This window comes from Canis lupus, chromosome 34, assembly GCF_011100685.1.
Source record: "Canis lupus familiaris isolate Mischka breed German Shepherd chromosome 34, alternate assembly UU_Cfam_GSD_1.0, whole genome shotgun sequence".
Taxonomy (NCBI): Eukaryota; Metazoa; Chordata; class Mammalia; order Carnivora; family Canidae; genus Canis; species Canis lupus.
The window spans coordinates 34,661,314-34,678,852 of NC_049255.1; the positions used below are offsets into that span (position 1 = coordinate 34,661,314).

Genomic DNA, 17,539 nt, shown 5'->3' on the forward strand with positions numbered 1-17,539 from the left:
TATTTAGATGGCATTCCTAAGTTGGATGCACAGATACTTACATCCTGTTAGTGAATTGATTCTTTTATCATTATTCAAGGACCTTTTTGTTTCTTTTTACAGTCTTGTTTTAAAGTCTGTTTTACCTGATATGAGTATGGGGGTATGAGTATTAGTAGCCCCAACATTCCCTCTGCCTCTGTTTGCATGAAAGATCTTTTTCCATCCCTTTACTTTCAGTCTGTATGCATCTTTAGGTCTGAAGTGAGTCTATTGTAGGCAAGCATATAGATGGGTCTTATTTTTTTTATCCATTCAGTCACCTTATATCTTTTCCTTGGAGCATTTAGTTCATTTAAAGTAATTATTGATAGGTGTGTACTTCATACCATTTTGTTGCTTTCTGGTTATTTTTTGTAGTTCTCTCTTCCCTTGTGATTGGTTCCTTTCTCTTTTTGTGTATCTATTACAGGTTTTTGGTTTGTGGTTACCATGGGGTTCCACGCGCTATGTGTATATCAGTTTATATTGAGATCATAGTCTTTTTAGTTCTCTAGAAGCACTAAATTTTCATTCCCTTCTTCCTGTTTTATGTATATGATACCATATTTTACCTCTTTTTGGTGTATCCCTGACTAATTTTTACAGATATAATTGATCCTACTGCTTTTATTTTAACCTCCTTACTAGGCTTATGAGTTTTAGATCTACCTTAATTATGTGTTTGCTTTTACTGGGAAATTTTCTCCTCTCATAACTTTCTTCTATTGTGGCCTTTTCTTTCCACTTAAAGAATTTCCTTTAAAAAATATTAAAGATTTTATTTATTTATTCATGAGAGACACAGAGAGAGAGGCAGGCTTCCTGTGGGGAGCCTGATGCCAGACTCAATCCTCAGACCTGGGGATCACAACCGGAGCCAAAGGCAGATGCTTAACCACTGAGTCACCCAGGCGTCCTGCAGAAGCATTTCTAAGGGGGAAATGTATAGTGATACAGGCCTACCTCAAGAAACAAGGGCATTTTAAACAATCTAACCTTACATCTAAAGGAAGTAGAAGAACCGCCTTGTAAAGCTAGTTTAGTGGTGATGAACTCCTTTGTCTGGGACACTCTCTCTCCTTCAACTCTGAGTGATAATCTTGCTGAATAGAGTATTCTTGGTTGCAAGGTTTGTTTTTTCTTTCAGCACTTTGATTATGCCATTCCCTGCTGGCCGATGGAGTTCCTGCTGAAAATGAGTGCATAGCCTTAGGGAGTTTCCCATGTATGTAACTGTTTGCTTTTCTCTTGCCTTTGGGATTCTCTAATTTTTGCCATTTTAATTATGTGTCTTGGTGTGCACCTCCTTGGGTTCATCTTAAGGCTCTCCTTATTTCTTGCACCTAAAGGTCCATTTCATTCCTCAGGTTAAGGAAGTTTTCAGCTGTTATTTCTTCAAGTAAGTTTTTTGTCCCCCTTCTTTCGTCTCCTTCTGGGATCCCTATAATGCAAATGTTCACACACTTGATATGTCACAGAGGTCCCCTTAACCTAAATTTTAATTTTTGCTGTTCAGCTTGGATGTTTTCCATTACCCTGTCTTCCATATCACTGGCATGTTTTTCTGTATCCTCTAATCCACTGATTTCCTCTAGCATATTTTTAATTTTAGTTATTCTGTTCCTCAGCTCTGACTAGTTTTTATTTCATATCACTTTTGTTGAAGTTCTGAGTTCATTCATTCTTCTCTCAAGTCTGGTGCCTATCTTTCTGACCATGACCTTAAACTCTTTTGGGCATATTGCTTATCTTTCATTTAGCTCTTTTTCTGTGGTTTCACTTTCTTTTGTTTGGGACATATTCCTGTGTCTCCTCATTTTGTCTCATTCTAGGAATTAGGTCAGCTGCTTTTCCTGGTCTTGAATGTTGTGGCCTTGTGTAGAAGGGGGTACTGTGGTTTCCTGCAACGCAGTCCTCCTGGTCACCAGAACCTGTTGTGATCGAGCCATGACGGCTGCTAGCATGCTGGTGGATGACGCTAGCCCTCTACTCCACTGGCTACAATGATCATCCTTTAGTGTTGAGGGTACATTGGTGGGCAGGGCTTTTTCCTTGCACAGCTGGCTAGTAAGCCCCACTGCAGCCTCTAAAGCATACAGACAGGGCCAGCCCTCTGTCTGCAGTGATCTACTTTGCCTACTGTGTACTCACTGGTGGGCAGGGCTTGCCTCCCATGTGGCTGGCTGTGAGACTTGGTCACAGTAGCTGGGGTTTATTAGTCGGCAGAACTGGCCCTTAGGTGCCTCTGTGACTGCTGCAGACACACTGAGGGGTAGGGCTTGCTCTGTAGCCAGCTGAGAAGCCTAGCTGTAGCAACTGTGTGTACACTGGTATGTGGGGTTAGCTCCCCATGGCAGGAATTGGTATGGAGAGGTGCCTGCCACAGGGGGCAGGTTAGACAGGGCATGGCACACAGTGCTAACAAGGTAAGTGGAGAATGTTAACTGGCTTCTACAAGTGTCTGGCTGTCCAGGCTGGGAGAGGGCGAGAAAAATGGCACCCACTAGCTCTTTCATTCCTGGAGAAAGCTCCTGTATTTCCTGCCCTTCCTGTACACATCCTAAAACAAGTCAGTAAATCTCCCTCACGTATATCCCATGCACTTTTCAAACTGCTGCTTCTGTGCTCTGTATCGGGCCTAGTTATTTAGTGTGCTGGCTTTTAAAGGGTGGAGACTTCCTATGGCCTTTCCTATGGCCCTCCAGCTCTCCACTGAGCGTGGAGTTAAGCCACACTGATTTTCAAAGCCAGACATTGTAGAGACTGGTCTTCTCAGTCCCAACTCCCCAGGGCCAGGGGTGTCCATTGTGGAATGTCTCCTCCTTGTGAGGCCCTCATTTTTGTGAGTAGTCACTCCAGGGGTTTAATTCCTTATGGCATCTTTGTCCCTCTTACCCTTTTTGATGTGACCTTGTCTCTACACCTGGCTGTGGAAGATCTGTTGGACAGTCCTGGTTTTCAAGTGAGTTGTGCTACGTGTAGCAATTTGCCTCATGTGTCCATGGTGGGGAAGTGAATTCAGAGTTCTCCTTCTCTGCCATCTTCCCTCTCCTGTAAAATTGCTTTTAGAAAATTATACGAAGTCATTTTAATATAGTTGTATCTTTTACACATTTGAAAAAAGTAATGTTCTAAATTATGAAAGAAAAATTTAATAGGCAATAAAATATTAACGTAAGACAATGTGTAAAAATTATTTTAGTTTTTTCATAGATGTCCACCTACTGGTACAAGAGTAAAACCTGCATTAGCTGAGTGCCTGCAAGCTGCTCCATAAGTTGGCCTCCAGTAATAATGCTTTTTAAGGCCATTCGAGACTTCTGCAAGATACACATGTCCATCCACCACAAATGCCTCCACGTCTGTATTGTCTGGTTTTAGACGGCCCATTTGCATTAACTCTGAATATGCCTAGGATTTTTAAGAAGAGAAAAACCTATCATTAAGAAAATTGTTCAATTATCAAAATGAATAAGCTTGCAAAAATTAGAAATAAGTTTTAAGGTATTTTGTTTAATGACTCCCAGAATTAACAATTCTCTGTATTCCCAATTTTGTGGGCCAAGGATCCCATGATCAAAATTTTCAAGTCCTACAGGAGTTCTTAAATGAAGGAGGAAAGAGTTGTAAATGCCCTTGAAAATACAACAATATACATTTCTCAGAAAAATAACCAGATTTTGGCATACAGCTGTATGGAGCTCATGAACTCCCTGAAGCTACTTTATAGACTAAGGCTAACAGACAATTTCCTTAGTATTAGACATTGGCCTGGCTGGTAGCCCAATTCCAAATTCATTGTAGAATTTTCTTTGCATAACTCTTACGGGTCCTTGGTATCTTTGTAAGGGTGTCACACAAACATGTTAAAATGGTTGGCCAATAAGGTTATGAGTATAAAGAAAGGCAAATATTTAGAGTGTAAAAGATTTAAAATTTTAGTTGCTTTCTACTCCAGTTTGTCATTATGCCAAACTCAGTTTCTATTGTGTAGAATATGTTTTTCTGAAATCAGGGGTTTAAGTAGTATATCTTATTACTCTTTTTAGAGATGGAATTTTGGATAGTCTTTGCAAATTGAGAATTTTAGCATCTTCATTCTTTCCAAATAAAAACTACTTGTTACAATACTTTTTGTTTGGAAAGTAGTATCAAGGGCTCTATTTATAAGCAACATATAAAAGCACTCACACTATATGTCTCCAAATTCCATGTCTTGGTTTAATTATTGGGCAGCAGATTGGAGATTGTGCTGCATCAAATTAGAATAAATCAACTAATTTTTAAAATGTTTTAACTTTGGAGGAATTAGGACTGTATAATTCAGTGATCTTTACACCAATATGTAGTATTTGATATCTTCTGCTATTTAAACCACAAAACTTTCCAGTGGTTAATTTTTAGGACTTAGGTTAAAATTTATCAAAACTACAGTGTCTTACTATATTTTGGAATCATTTCTAAGGCCACCTGTGAATGTCTGATATTATAGAGAAGACCCCAGAAAAAGCCTCTGTGAAGAAAAAAAAAAAAAAGAAAACTTACCACACATGTAGCCTCATCAAATTTGTTTCCCCAAATGTAGACATTTGAGAGGGTGGGGTTTATTTTCATTGACTGCGAAAGTGCAACAAGGCCTTCTCCCTCTATGTTGTTGCTGACTACTGACAGCCTGTGAAAAACAAGTAGTGGTAATCCTGGAAACCAATACATACATCCACAAAGAGTATGCATAAATAGATACTTAAAAGTAATGCTAATTAAAATCTAAGAAACTTCGTTTCCTAAGTGGATGTTTCATGTATGTAGAAAAGCTACATACCAGAAACCCAGTCTGTTTTATTTTAGATCATTCAGTAAACATTTGGGTGGATTACAAATACACCTTTCAGGATAAAGTCATCTGTAGTATTTTCTTTGATTATTTTTTATCTTGGTCATATTGAATGATTATAATTTTTCTATAGAATTCAGGATACTGTAGGAGGTAAGAATTTTCTCATTCTTAAGCAGTCATGACTAGAATCAATCTAATTTTAAATAGACATTACTTTTGAAAAAGAGAAATTGAAATGTTTATTTTTTTTAAATTATTTATTTATTTATTTATGATAGAGAGAGAGAGAGAGAGAGAGAGGCAGAGACATAGGCAGAGGGAGAAGCAGGCTCCATGCACCAGGAGCCCAACATGGGATTCGATCCCGGGTCTCCAGAATCGCGCCCTGGGCCAAAGGCAGACGCCAAACCGCTGCGCCACCCAGGGATCCCAAGAGAAATTGAATGTTTAATGTCTATTAGAACTTTTCATATTTCATCATGGATCTTGAGTTTTAAGAGGGTTGGGGTTACTATTTTAAATGTTTAGGTTTTTCTCATTGATTAAATATAAAACCATACTAACGCTTTAAGACTCCTGTTGTGTGAAGCAAGAGTTTCACTGAGATACTTTGCTCCTGCATTTTCTATTCTGTTAAAAGAAAGATCTAGTACTTCCAGGGTAGTATTGGTTTTCAGTACATCAGCCAAATACACCATTCCATCACGAGTTATTTTATTGCTGGGAAGGGAAAAATACATGGTTACATTTGAAATATGAAGTATTCTTTTATTCATAAAGATTAACATGCTTCAAAACTGTTGTGTAGAACATTACTTTCTAGTTTAGTAAATATTTTTCTTAAAGATTTATTTATTCATGATAGACATAGAAAGAGGCAGAGACACAGGCAGAGGGAGAAGCAGGCTCCATGCAGGGAGCCCTACATGGGACTCGATCCCAGGACTCCAGGATTGCGCCCTGGGCCAAAGACAGGCACCAAACTGCTGAGCCACCCAGGGATCCCCTCTAATTTAGTAAAGATTTTAATCACTCAGTTTCCAAAAAAGTTAATGAAAATTTGCTATAAAAGGTTGCTTCCATTCTGGTTTACTCCTGATTAAACTGCTCATTCACATTGTTAGGAGATAGAATATTAGTTGAAACTAAATACTAAGGCTTATTAGGACAAAAAGTTGACAACGGTGGTTGTATTTTCTGGTCTTTGAAATTAGTGTCTAACAGTGTGTCCTATGTACTGTGAACATTTACATAGATTATTCCCAGGACTTCTGGATTAACGTATTAATCATCACTTACCAGCTGACATCAAGGTAGCGTAGGCTTCCATTTAGATACAGTGCATCACATAACTGTTTTATACCACAGTTTTTTATATTATGCTTACACATGTGTAGTTCAACAAGGCAGTGATTTTCTTTCAACATGTGGCCTAGGTGAACTGTGGACTCTTCCTAAAAATAGGTAAAATCTTTTTCTAAAATACATTTTGAAGCTGTACGTGTTTATTCCAAACACATGCTAAGTTATTTAAATTAGCTTTTAAAAAAGGTATCAATTAAGACTGTTAGTCTATAGTTTGTTTTGGCTTGGCTTTTTTTTTTTTGGCTTGGCTTTTAAGAAAAATCAATTTTGCCACAAATGATACTTTAGCATTTTAAAAACCACTGTATTTGCAAAGTACAGTGACCTAAGTGATGTAAAAGAGGCTGGTTTTAAAAAGTCTTAATTCTGGGTGTGATCCTGGAGACTTGGGATCGAGTCCCACATCAGGCTCCCTGCATGGAGCCTCCTTCTCCCTCTGCTTGTGTCTCTGCCTCTGTCTCTCATGAATAAAGAAATGGAATCTTTTAAAAAAAATTTTAAAAAGTGTCTTAATTCTAAACAATAAAAGTTGGTCCCATGATGTATTGCACATGTTAAGTTCCCTTATTGCTGTCTTCGCAAGAATTTCTAAATGTTTCTTAAACCCTCATATGTTGCTGAACTTCTCAATCTCTACTCTTTACAGACAAAATACAAAGATGTTTCTCAGTGTTGATTCTATTTTTAAAATATACTTATTAGTCCTGTACTATCCAGTTCTTCTCTTTTATAATCATCCCAAATTTCTAAATGTGTTGTACTGTTCTAGTCACTGGAAGACTTATTTTTAATTCCAAAATCTGTTCCCAGGCAAAAAGTATATAACCTCAATGAGGATTTGAATACTAAGCACTTTTAAGTTGTTAACAAAGTCAAAGTAGGTCTTAAAACTAATGGGTCAGTATTTTATGGTAAGGAGAAGCCCTCTTGACTGCTGCATTTTTTTTTTTCTAAGTAAGCTCCATGCCTGGCATATGGAGCCCAATGCAGGGCTTGAACTCACGACCCTGAGGATCAAGACTCTGAGATCAAGACCTGAGCAGAGATCAAGAGTTGGATGCTTAACCAACTGAGCCACCCAGGTGCCCCGAGACTGCTATATATATAATAAAGGTCACTGAAAATTCTGATCACGAACACAGATAACTATGTATGCTCATATTATTGTCTTCTACATAATAACTCAGAAAAACTACAAAAGTTAAATGAAACCACACAGCAGTAGCAGATAGTACATGAGTTTTGTAATGAAAAGTATATGAGTTACATAATTAAACTATCCAAATACTAGCTTTATACTAGCTGTCTGACTTTGGGCAAATTATTTCATCTAGCTTAAGTCTCCATTTCCTTTTCTGTAAGTTAGATAAAATTATACTTCCCCTCACAGAATTAACAAAAAAGTACCTGGCAGAAAATAACTGTTCTATAGAACACTGCATTTTTTTATTCAGTATTCCATAATCCTATATCTGATTTAAATTATTGCTGACATTGGAAAAAGTACACCCAAAGGGAAGCTATAGTTTGGGATCTTAGCAAATGAAAATTGACCACGGGGGGCGGGGGGGGGGGGCAGTATTGCTCTGCATGGTGCCTGGAACAGAAAACAGGATATATATTTGTGTTTTATGCTTTGATTGCAATTTTTTTTTTTTAAGGTCAAGAAGTTTGGTTGTAGGACCACCCTTGTTAAGGAAAGGAACTAGAACCAGAAATAGTGAAGGGTTTTTAGATCCATTTGCCAAGTTTGACAATTTGCTTAGTATAGCACCTGGCATTCATATTTTTCCATGCTCCTTCAAATAGTGAAATGTAATTCCTTAAATAGGTTTGCAGGCTTATATTTGGGAATGGCAAAGTGTGAAGCACCACACAAGAAGTCTACTCCACAGCCACTGGAGACTAGTACTCCCAGGGATAGAATGGAGGGTGGCTCCTCCACACCTTCCAGGAGTAGGAAGCATGCTAGAGTTTAGCTGACTCCTAGAAGCACCAGGCTGACACCTGAGAAAGGCCTTGGGCTTCTCATAACTATTCTCAGATTTAGGAATGACACCACTTGACATGCTTTAAAAAAAAAGGAATCGTGCTTCCAATGTGATTCCATATAGTTTAACATACTTCCTTGAGACTTTAATCCAGAAAATTTTGATTTAGTCTTCAAATCTGATGTCCTTAATCTGAGAACCTTCTCTGCAACATCTCCTAAAAATCATGTTAAGAAACAAAGCAGCCCTGAAAGCAGGTACCATGTTTTTAGTCATCTTGTGTCCAGTGTGCAGCTTAGCTATAGGATCAAGTCTAGACTTTGCAGGTTGCTCTTCGCATACAGTTTTTGTTTTTAAGTTTTTAAGGTTTATTTATTCATGAGAGACACAGAGACATAGGCAGGGGGAGAAATAGGCTTCCCCACGGGGAGCCTGATGTGGGACTTGATCCTGGGACCCCAGGATCAAGCCCTGAGCTGGAGGCAGACTCAACCACCGAGCCACCAGACATACCTACTCAGGATTTCAAAAGCGGTTTAGTAATATCAACATAACAACAAAATTCACACTGAGTTCTTACACTCCAGTCTTTTTGTCTTGATTACTTTGCTGCTTTACAGGTTTACTCACTGTTAATCTGAGTTCACAAGGGAAAAAAAAAAAGACCTGGTTTACTGCTTAAATACGTGACATCTAAAATCATAATTTAACTCCATTTTTCTTCAAAATAAGTTTTTCTTCGTAAACGCAGTAAATTCTAAAAATATGAACCTTGACATAACCTTCAATTTATTCACATGTAGTAATATTAAGCTCTCATCACTTTGAATACATACCTGTTCACCATACAGTATAGGTCGGTTTAGGTTTATTCCCTTAATTGTTTGGTTTTGAGTTAGGACTGTAGCAAATGCTATCACACTTTGCATTCCCTAGAAACAGTAAATTCATTAAGGAAATTGATGAAGTATATAACCTCCCTATTTCAAAATCAGTAATTTAGATTTGAAGAAATAAACTCTTTTAAATTATAAACCCTGAATTATAGTTTGGTCAAACTAGCAATGAATTTCTACTATGTTATGTTCTCTTCCTCTTCCCTAAAATCTGTAAGACAGGAGAGGAGCTCTTAAAGTTTCAGGATCCATTTCCTATGATGTTCACTTCTGGGTTTGCTCCTAAGCCCTCAGGGTTCTGTGAGCTGCAGACCTCAGATGCCCAGACACACGCAGAGCCCAGCTAGGGCTCTACACCACTCACACACACCCTCGTGCAAGCATTCTATATGCATACTCGTACTTCGGGTGTGTGTGGTGGGAAAGGTTACTAATCACCTTTTTCACGGCTTCCACACGGTTCCCTCTTGACCACCTGGGAAGGGCCTCATTCCTCCCCCATTTCTATGGTGGACCCCACCACACACACCCAGGTGTTGTGCCAGAAAACCTGGGCCTCCTCACCGCCCGTCTATTCACCCTCACACGCAATTAATCAGTTAAGTCTTAGAGATCGTCTCCATAAGAGGTCTCAGGTTAGCCGTCTGCCCCCACCCCAGCCCCGTACTCACGACACCTATAGTAACTTCCTAAGTGGTAAGTGAGCTTCCTCTTTCCACCCTCTAGTGCCCCAGAAGCCAGAGTGATCTTTTTGAAGGACCATTAGATCATGTAAGCCCTCAAAGCCTTATGATACGTATTTATAATATGACCCCCTCTTCCCCTGGCCTTGACCCACAGCCCATACGATGTTGCTGGATCTGGCCTCTGCAGACCTTTCACCTTCACTTTGCGATACTCTTAACTCCTTGGTCTAGCCATTCTGGCTTTTCAGTTCTTAAAACCTGCCAGGCTTGACATTTCATTATTCATATACGTCTCATGATTTTTGCCATATTTATCAGTTTTACTATTTACTTAATAGTTTTCTGTTAAATCACTCACTTTTTCCAATTTTAAAGCTCTATCACTACCAGAAATGGAAAACTGTAATTCCTCAAAATAGAAAGCATCTGTAAAATACAGATAAAATACAATAGTAGTAAAATCACCTCAATCCATAATAGCAATGCGACCCATACCACGCTATTTTAGAGTCTGTGTGTGCTGGACCCCTACCTGGAATGTTGTGCCATGGACCCTCTTCCAAGGCAGTTTTTTCTCATCCTTCATGACTCGTAACTATTACTTCCTCAAATATTAGGCAACTGTCCTATCATGCATATTCCCTCCTTCCAAATGGAGTACTTGGCCATCTTTGTAGCACTTTTCTCTTTATCGATAGAATAAATTAGAACTAGAATATAGGTTTTCTAATGAAGTAGCAGTTGTTTAATTAAACAGTCTTTAAAAAATCCCATTTAGGTTAAGAAGGGTTATAGATAGAAGCTTAGGAACAATTTTATTCTAGGCATTCCTCTATAGTATTATTTAATACAACCTGATTTTATTAATAGCACCATTATGTCTAATAGTAAAAAAAACTTTTGGTGATATTTAGGGACAAGTTTATTCATTTATAAGACTGTTATTTAGCTGGTCTCTTTAACGGTTCCCTCCCTATCCTGGTTTCCAAGAATGATGCAGTACCTGGGTGATTTTTCTCATAAGTATTTTACTCACCAGATCACAGTCACCCAGATCTAATTTTTCTAAAGATGAATTAATTTGCAGCATTGCAGCAAAAAACATTCCACCTTTATTTTCAATCTTGTTCCCAGTCATTCTGAGGTATTTCAGAGTTGTATTCTTCTGAAAAGGAAAAGAATCAAAACTTCATTAAATTCTTCCACAGAATTGTCTTTTGATTACATAAGTTAGGAGACTATTACTATTTGCAAACTCATCAATTTTTCATGAAGATAGAATAGGCTGTACTCCTTAAAGGTAAATATTGTTTCCCAATAAGAGATGAAAAAAATCCAGCTTATTTTTGTAGTGTCAGGATTCCCAGGAAACCGATGCTGAAACAATGCCTAGTAAATGATGCAGATTTTAATTAATTTTCCTTTCACTGGGAAATCTATACATTTGTTTTCTAAAAAAAATTATACTGCTTTTTAAAATTGTGAAATTCATATAACCCACAACCATTTTAAAGTGTACAATTCACTGGTTTTTAATAAAGTCACAATGTTATACAGCCATCACCTAGCTAGTTCCAAAATACTTTCATCATCCCCTCACCCCCCACAAAAGACCCTGAACTATTAAGCAGTCATTCCATATTCTCCCTGTATTACTTTTTTTTTTCAAGATTTTATTTATTCATGAGAGACACAGAGAGAGAGAGAGAGGCAGAGACACAGGCAGAGGGAGGAGCAGGCTCCATGCAGGGAGTCGGACGTGGGACTCGATCCCAGGTCTCCAGGATCACACCCTGGGCAGAAGGCAGACCTTTAAACCGCTGAGCCACCCAGGCTGCCCTCCCTGTATTACTTTTAAAGGAATGTAATTTCTCAGACACTTGCAAAGTTTAACTCCTCATTCCACTCCTTTCACTATTCTTTCACAAAGAAAGACGTTTTCTAATATTCACACGGAAGTCTGCAAATATTGACAGGACATTATTATAGACAAAAAGTGGAAACCCAAACATCCTTAACTGATGCATGAATAGGATATATCCAAACAAGGGAACATTATTCAGCAGTAAAGAAGGAATGAAGTTTGTTACAATACGGATGAACCTGGAAAGTATTAAGCCGGTCACAAAAGACTATATATTGTAAGAGTCCATTTATGTGAAATGTCCAGAATAGGCAATCTATAGATGGAATATAGATTAGTGACTGCCAGGAGCTGGGGAGTGAAAGAAGCATGGAGAAGTGAAAGAAGTATTGCTAATGGGTGCAGAGCTGCTTTTTTGGGATAAAAATGTTCTAAAAACAGTGATGGTCACACAGTTCTGAATATACAAAAACCTACTGAACACCTTCAAATTTTCATGGAAAATTTTTGTGAATTATCTTAATAAAGCTATTTTTTAAAGAAGTTCAAAAGTGTTCATGTAAGGTTACATTTTAATAAATTGAAGGGTAATGAAAATACACATTTGCACGAGTTCATAATAACATTTGACCCTGTTAATTACAAGCTATCAGAAGGTAAAATTCCCAAAGAAAATATTAGTTTGAGGTCTATAAATACTTACATGTAGTGCTTTAGCAATCAGTTCTCCACCTTCGGGCCCAATATCATTAAACATAAGATTTAAGTAAATGAGTTTATGTTGTTTCTATAATAAGAGAAAAGAAGCTATTACACAGGTAATTATGAGGAAAAAAATATCAGTATAGGAGCTGCTTAATTTAAGTAAAAGTATTTACCTCCAAAGAAAATCTTTGTAACATAGAAAATCTGAAAGTCCAACAAAAGAAACTACCATTGAGGGGTGGGGGATGGGGAGGGTGTAAATGACCATTCTCATTTAAACATAACTGCAAAATAAATGAAAGAAAAAGATTATTCTGATTGATGATTCAAAGTACGAATGTCCTTTATATATTTAACTGTTCAGGTTTGCAAAAGAGGACTCAGGAGCTCTAGGTACCAACAATCTACTGATAACACACACACAAGTGGGTTTTCAGTGTTTTTTTTTTGTTTTTGTTTTTTTTTTAAGATTTTATTTATTTGACAGGACATAAGCAGGGGAAGCAGCAGGCAGAGGGAGAGAGAGAAGCAGGCTCCCCGCTGAGCAGGAAGCATGATAGGGGCTCCATCCCAGGACCCTGGGACCATGACTCGAACCAAAGGCAGACACTGAACCGACTGAGCCCCCAGGTGCCCCTTTTCAGTATTTCAAGTGTTATAAATACAGTGCAAGTCAGGACCCTGGACATTTTGCAAAACTAGCATTTTATGTGTGTGCCCCTAGTCTAGGGGGTTTCACTGTAAACAAAACTAAGAACATTTTGATGATTTTTGCAGCATTTTGTACTTGCTGAGAATAAATTAGTTCATATTCTTTTTCAAATCTTCACTTTACTTCTGCTCTGTGCCATCTCACGAATATGCAAGATCATTTTAAAGCTCATTGGAAGCAGGTTTAGCAGTTGGGACAAGTAGGTAGGAACTTAAAGAGCTAACTAACTTAAGAGGTATCAAAGAAATGATACAGGCTGCTTTAAACATTTTAACTGAAAATACAGACATATACCCATATTTTCCAGTCTTCTGATGTTGAAACAAAGCCTTAAAGTACACCTACTCTGATTGGTGGAGCAGGCTGGGTTTTTTTTTTTTTGGTTTTTGTTTTTTTGACCTCTCTTTCTTTCTTAAATAAAATGCAACCTTAATGCAGCATTTCAGCATGGACATCTCCAAAGTGAAGTCTGCAATAAAGGGTTAACTTAGCAGGCTTGGGGTGCTCAAACCCTGCACCTTCCAAAGAAAGGACTGGTTCTTCACTGACTTCTGGAAGAAAACAAAGAGAACTAAGAACGTTTTGTAGTAAAATACCTGGAGCAGTCTTGCAGCATAGTATGCACCAACGTCACTTATGAGGTTATATCGAACATCCAAACCTGAAGAACACAGATGAATAGAGATGGATATTCCATATACTGAATAATTAAAATCAGGAAAATGAAAGCAAGAGGTAACGATTGTTAGGGAGACATATACCATTAATATATAGATTCTTCTTTAAAATTCTGGAAAGAATCCAAAAATCTTCACCTGTTACTCTTTCTACTGGCATTAAGCAACTGTTACCAGCAATGTTTAATGTGAGTCCTTCCAACCTGTTAAAGTACAAAAAAGAAACCCAATAAAGAAATGAGTATTTTTTTCTTCCCCCGTAAACAGTAACATCATGAATAGCATTTACTGAAACCAGGTATGTATCACAATACAGATTTATACCAAGTAACTTAAGACTACTGAATATTCTGCAGATTTTGTAAATACTTTTACACTATATAATTTTTTCTCACACACACACAAAAAAGGTATCTCTACTTGATAACGATGACATCAAAGACTTCAATGATTTTCATAAGTAAATCCAGCTCACAGGAGTTCAGGACAAATCTGAAGGTTAGACTTGGAGAGCGCGGGTCTAGTGCTCTTCCCCGTACTCCACTACCCTCAAGGCCAACTAACCGCGCCCATCATCTACTTCTCCAAATCAAAGGGTATGTGTGTCCATTTTAATAAGCATTTGCAAATCATCTTAAACAAATCACTCAGTATTCCAAGGTTTTCACACAGATCCAATGTCAGTGGATATTATGTAATCAAGTATTTGTCTTCCTTACCCCTTTTCAATTTCTTTATCCACTTCTTGGAGCTTATGCAATATAAAATAGTTAATTTTCTGGGACTTTTCCACACATAGATTATAATAATTCTCCTGGAGATGGCCAATAATTTCTGGAGCTTTTGAAAGATAAGTACATTGCTCTTCATCACTTAGAAATTATACCAGGATCTTTCCTGTCCCCTCCCCCCCCCAATTGCACTTCTTTCAAAGATATGAATGTGTGTGTGTATAGAGTCAGGGGTGAGGAAGAAAAGGAGATAGAATTAAGAATAGAGAAAGGAAGATGGAATTGGGAATAAAAATGCTGTCTGGAGAAGCATGCACTGAGGGTGGGCAGACACTAACTTGCAAGTGGCACAAGGGAAAAACTGGTCCTGGTAGCTGAGGAAAGGGATATTCAAAGAAATTAAATACTTTGTTCAAAACCATACAGCTAATAAGGGCAGAGTATAAAAACAGACTCCAAAGCCTCTTTTTGCCACCTTGGATTAGGGTGACTCACGGGTTTTGGTTTTTGTTTTTTTTCCATGACTTCAAATAAAGACACTCTTATCAGAGAGTCCAAACTCTAAAAGGATCCGAAAAATCACCAAGTCCCAGAAGCTTCTTAGATGCCCTCCACACCATCCTTGAATGTAGCTCTGGCGGTTCCTCCTAACGCTGAGTTGAGGCCTGGCTCATAGAAGCTCTTTGCCCTCCCTGCCTTTCCATTTCCTCTTTGTAAAGCTTGATTTTTCTCTGTTCAGTCCTTAATAAAGACAACAGAAACAAAGCAGGAGTTGAAATCTTCCTCTGTTATGCCTGCAGCTTTCCTTAACGGCCTTACTGTTTTTGGTATTAATTTAAAAGGATCTTTTGCATTCTGGGGTGGAATCTATGTTAGCAGCACATACCACTATCTTTGTTTTTTGTCCTATCTTTTGTATAGGTCTCTTAAAAAAAAAATCTGCTCAGACATCTCACTACTCAACCAGCCTGGTGTCTTCAGGAGCCAACTTCTGAGTCTCTGCATCTCAAGAGATATCCTTGGCTGAGTAGATTTCCGCACTACATGAACTCAAGAGTTTGCTAAACAAATTTGCAAGACAAGATTTAAAAAAAAAAGATTTTATTTACTCATGAGAGACACAGAGAGAGAGCCTGAGACATTGGCAGAGAGAGAAGCAGGCGCCATGCAGGGAGCCGGATGCGGGACTCAATCCTGGGACTCCGGGGTAACAACCCAAGCCAAAGGCAGACGCTCAACCCCTGAGCCACCCAGGCGTCCACAAAACAGGATTTAAAATGAGGAACATTAAAAAATGAAAGCAGTAGACTTTTCTTAATAGTTTTTAAAATAACCTTTAAAAAATTAACCCACTTATTCCAGACAACTTGGAAATTTCAGTATCAAAAGCAGCTAAATATCAGCAATCCCCTTGCTAAAGAACCATGACAACGGAGGCTCACGTGGAATTCAACCTATAAAATGCTACTTCAATAGCAAACAGATCTTGAAGGAATTTACTTGTTGGAGCTGGGATCCCACTGGGCTTCTTTCTTCCCTTTCTGGCTCCTACCTTCCTCGGTATTAAAAAGAGAAGAGGGGCAGCCGGGGTGGCTCAGTGGTTCAGCGCTGCCTTGGGCCCAGGGTGTGACCCCGGGGTCCTGGGATCGAGTCCTGCGTCAGGCTCCCTGCATGGGGCCTGCTTCTCCCTCTGTCTGTGTCTCTGCTTCTCTCTCTGTGTCTCTCATGAATAAATAAGTAAAATCTTAAAAAAAAAAAAAATGAAAAAGGAGAAGACTGCCCTGAGAATCCCTGAGGTTCAGTGCCACCCTCAACGGGCGGCACCATACCCGAGGCCTGCAGAAGAAATGTGTCAGACTTGAACTCCTGGTTTCTCTGAGCGAAGGAATCTTCCACTACAACCTGAATAGGGCTAAAGAAAGTCACGAGAAGATTCTTATTACCTGACCACGGGTTTAAAGTATTTAAAAGTTTCTGCTCTACTTTGGGGTTTAAAGTATTTAAGTTTCTGCTCTATTTTCCCTGCTGTGCTCCCTTGCTTTAAAATTCACCTGTTGCAACGTCAGGATTCTACGGCACTAGTAGCTTATTTCCTGTATTCCTATTAGGGGAGCAGTAACAAGTCCGGCCTCAACCTGCCAAGAAAGCTAAAACTAGGACTAACCAGTTGCACAAGGAAATAGCAAGAGTCTGACTCAGACGTCCCTCTTCATCCGTGCCGGTCTCGTATTCCAAGTACCTTTCACCTGGTAGCACGTTTTACATGTTCTAAAGAAAGGCCTCATTTTGCAGGTGGCGGCGCACGCCCTCCTGCGCTGGAGCAGCCAAGGCCCAGGGAGCCCAGGGCTGGGAGGGGGCAGCCGGGGTGGGGCGGCCGTGGGACTTCGACAAGCGAGTTTAACCTTCCCCGGCTTCAATTTCCTCGTATGCTCGGGGCGGAGCACGACGCCCATCTCAAGCTTGCTGCTATTTATTATTATTATTATTATTATTAATTAATTTATTTATTTATATTTAGCTTTAAGTGAAGATCTTAGTCCCGGGGGAGGGGGCAGGCCTGGGCGGGGGGTCGCAGGGCCACAGGGGCGGCGCCGGGTCGGGGCTGAGCCCAGGGGCCAGGGCAGCTCCGGAGGCCGGCGGGGCTGCTCGCGGCTGCAGGCCCAGGCACGCGCTTCCCGCCCAGCACCCAACGCGGACGGCGGCCGCCGGCAGGGCCCCGGGGAGGGGGGCGCTGGCGCTCCCGGGGCACCACCCGGTCCCCGGCTCCGCGGAGGAGCTGCTGGGCGCTCCCGAGGCCCGCGGCCGCCCGGGGGCGCCCTATTCCTTACCACTACCGCCAGCCGGCGCCCAGGACATGGCCCGGGTCGCGGCGGGGGCGGGGGCGGGGGCGGGGGGCAGAGGCGGGGGCCCGGCCGGGGCGGCCTCGCTGCCGCCGTCCCACATCCTCCGTCCCGGTTCCCGCGCCGCGCCGACGCGTTGTCATGGCGACCGCGCGCATGCGCCTGCGCGCCCCAGGCCGCCCGCCGGGGCTGCGACCACGCGGCTCCCGAGCGC

General features: G+C 40.1%; 2 protein-coding genes across 8 annotated transcripts in view; one reads left to right on the forward strand and one right to left on the reverse strand.

Moving 5' to 3' along the window:
- The window catches only part of MYNN (myoneurin), a 33,355-nt gene extending 25,986 nt beyond the window's left edge, over nt 1–7,369 (forward strand). The window contains exon 10 of one of the 4 annotated variants that reach the window (XM_038583836.1): nt 1,169–7,369. The gene's annotated coding sequence lies outside the window, so the exon portion shown is untranslated. The remainder of the gene's footprint in view (nt 1–1,168) is intronic. The other 3 variants (XM_038583837.1, XM_038583838.1, XM_038583834.1) reach the window with 3 other exon arrangements.
- Nucleotides 3,202–17,431, reverse strand: LRRC34 (leucine rich repeat containing 34). Of its 4 annotated transcripts, XM_038583841.1 has the most exons (12): nt 16,650–16,850; nt 15,069–15,226; nt 14,474–14,594; nt 13,839–13,957; nt 13,674–13,738; nt 12,364–12,447; nt 10,833–10,961; nt 9,051–9,146; nt 6,158–6,312; nt 5,423–5,578; nt 4,567–4,693; nt 3,202–3,432 (listed from the first exon to the last, which is right to left on the reverse strand). In XM_038583841.1, exons 2-12 carry the CDS (start codon nt 15,103–15,105, stop codon nt 3,229–3,231), a joined length of 1,293 nt encoding a protein of 430 aa, XP_038439769.1. In that variant the 5' UTR covers nt 15,106–15,226; nt 16,650–16,850; the 3' UTR covers nt 3,202–3,228. The 4 variants fall into 4 exon arrangements, with proteins under 4 accessions (XP_038439769.1, XP_038439768.1, XP_038439771.1 ...); XM_038583840.1 differs by lacking the exons at nt 15,069–15,226; nt 16,650–16,850 and adding an exon at nt 17,314–17,431; XM_038583843.1 differs by lacking the exons at nt 14,474–14,594; nt 15,069–15,226 and adding an exon at nt 17,314–17,370 and having other exon boundaries at nt 16,650–16,731.
- Between the last annotated feature and the right edge of the window lie 108 nt (nt 17,432–17,539).

Coding starts and splice junctions, on each gene's coding strand:
- LRRC34 (XM_038583840.1), bottom strand. CDS start 17,428: ATGTGGGACGGCGGCAGCGAGGCCGCCCCGGCCGGGCCCCCGCCTCTG. Junction 10,962..12,363: donor TGATTGCTAAAGCACTACAT/GTAAGTATTTAT, acceptor TTTCCTTTTCAG/AAGAATACAACTCTGAAATA. Junction 9,147..10,832: donor ATCTGGGTGACTGTGATCTG/GTGAGTAAAATA, acceptor TACTGTTTCTAG/GGAATGCAAAGTGTGATAGC.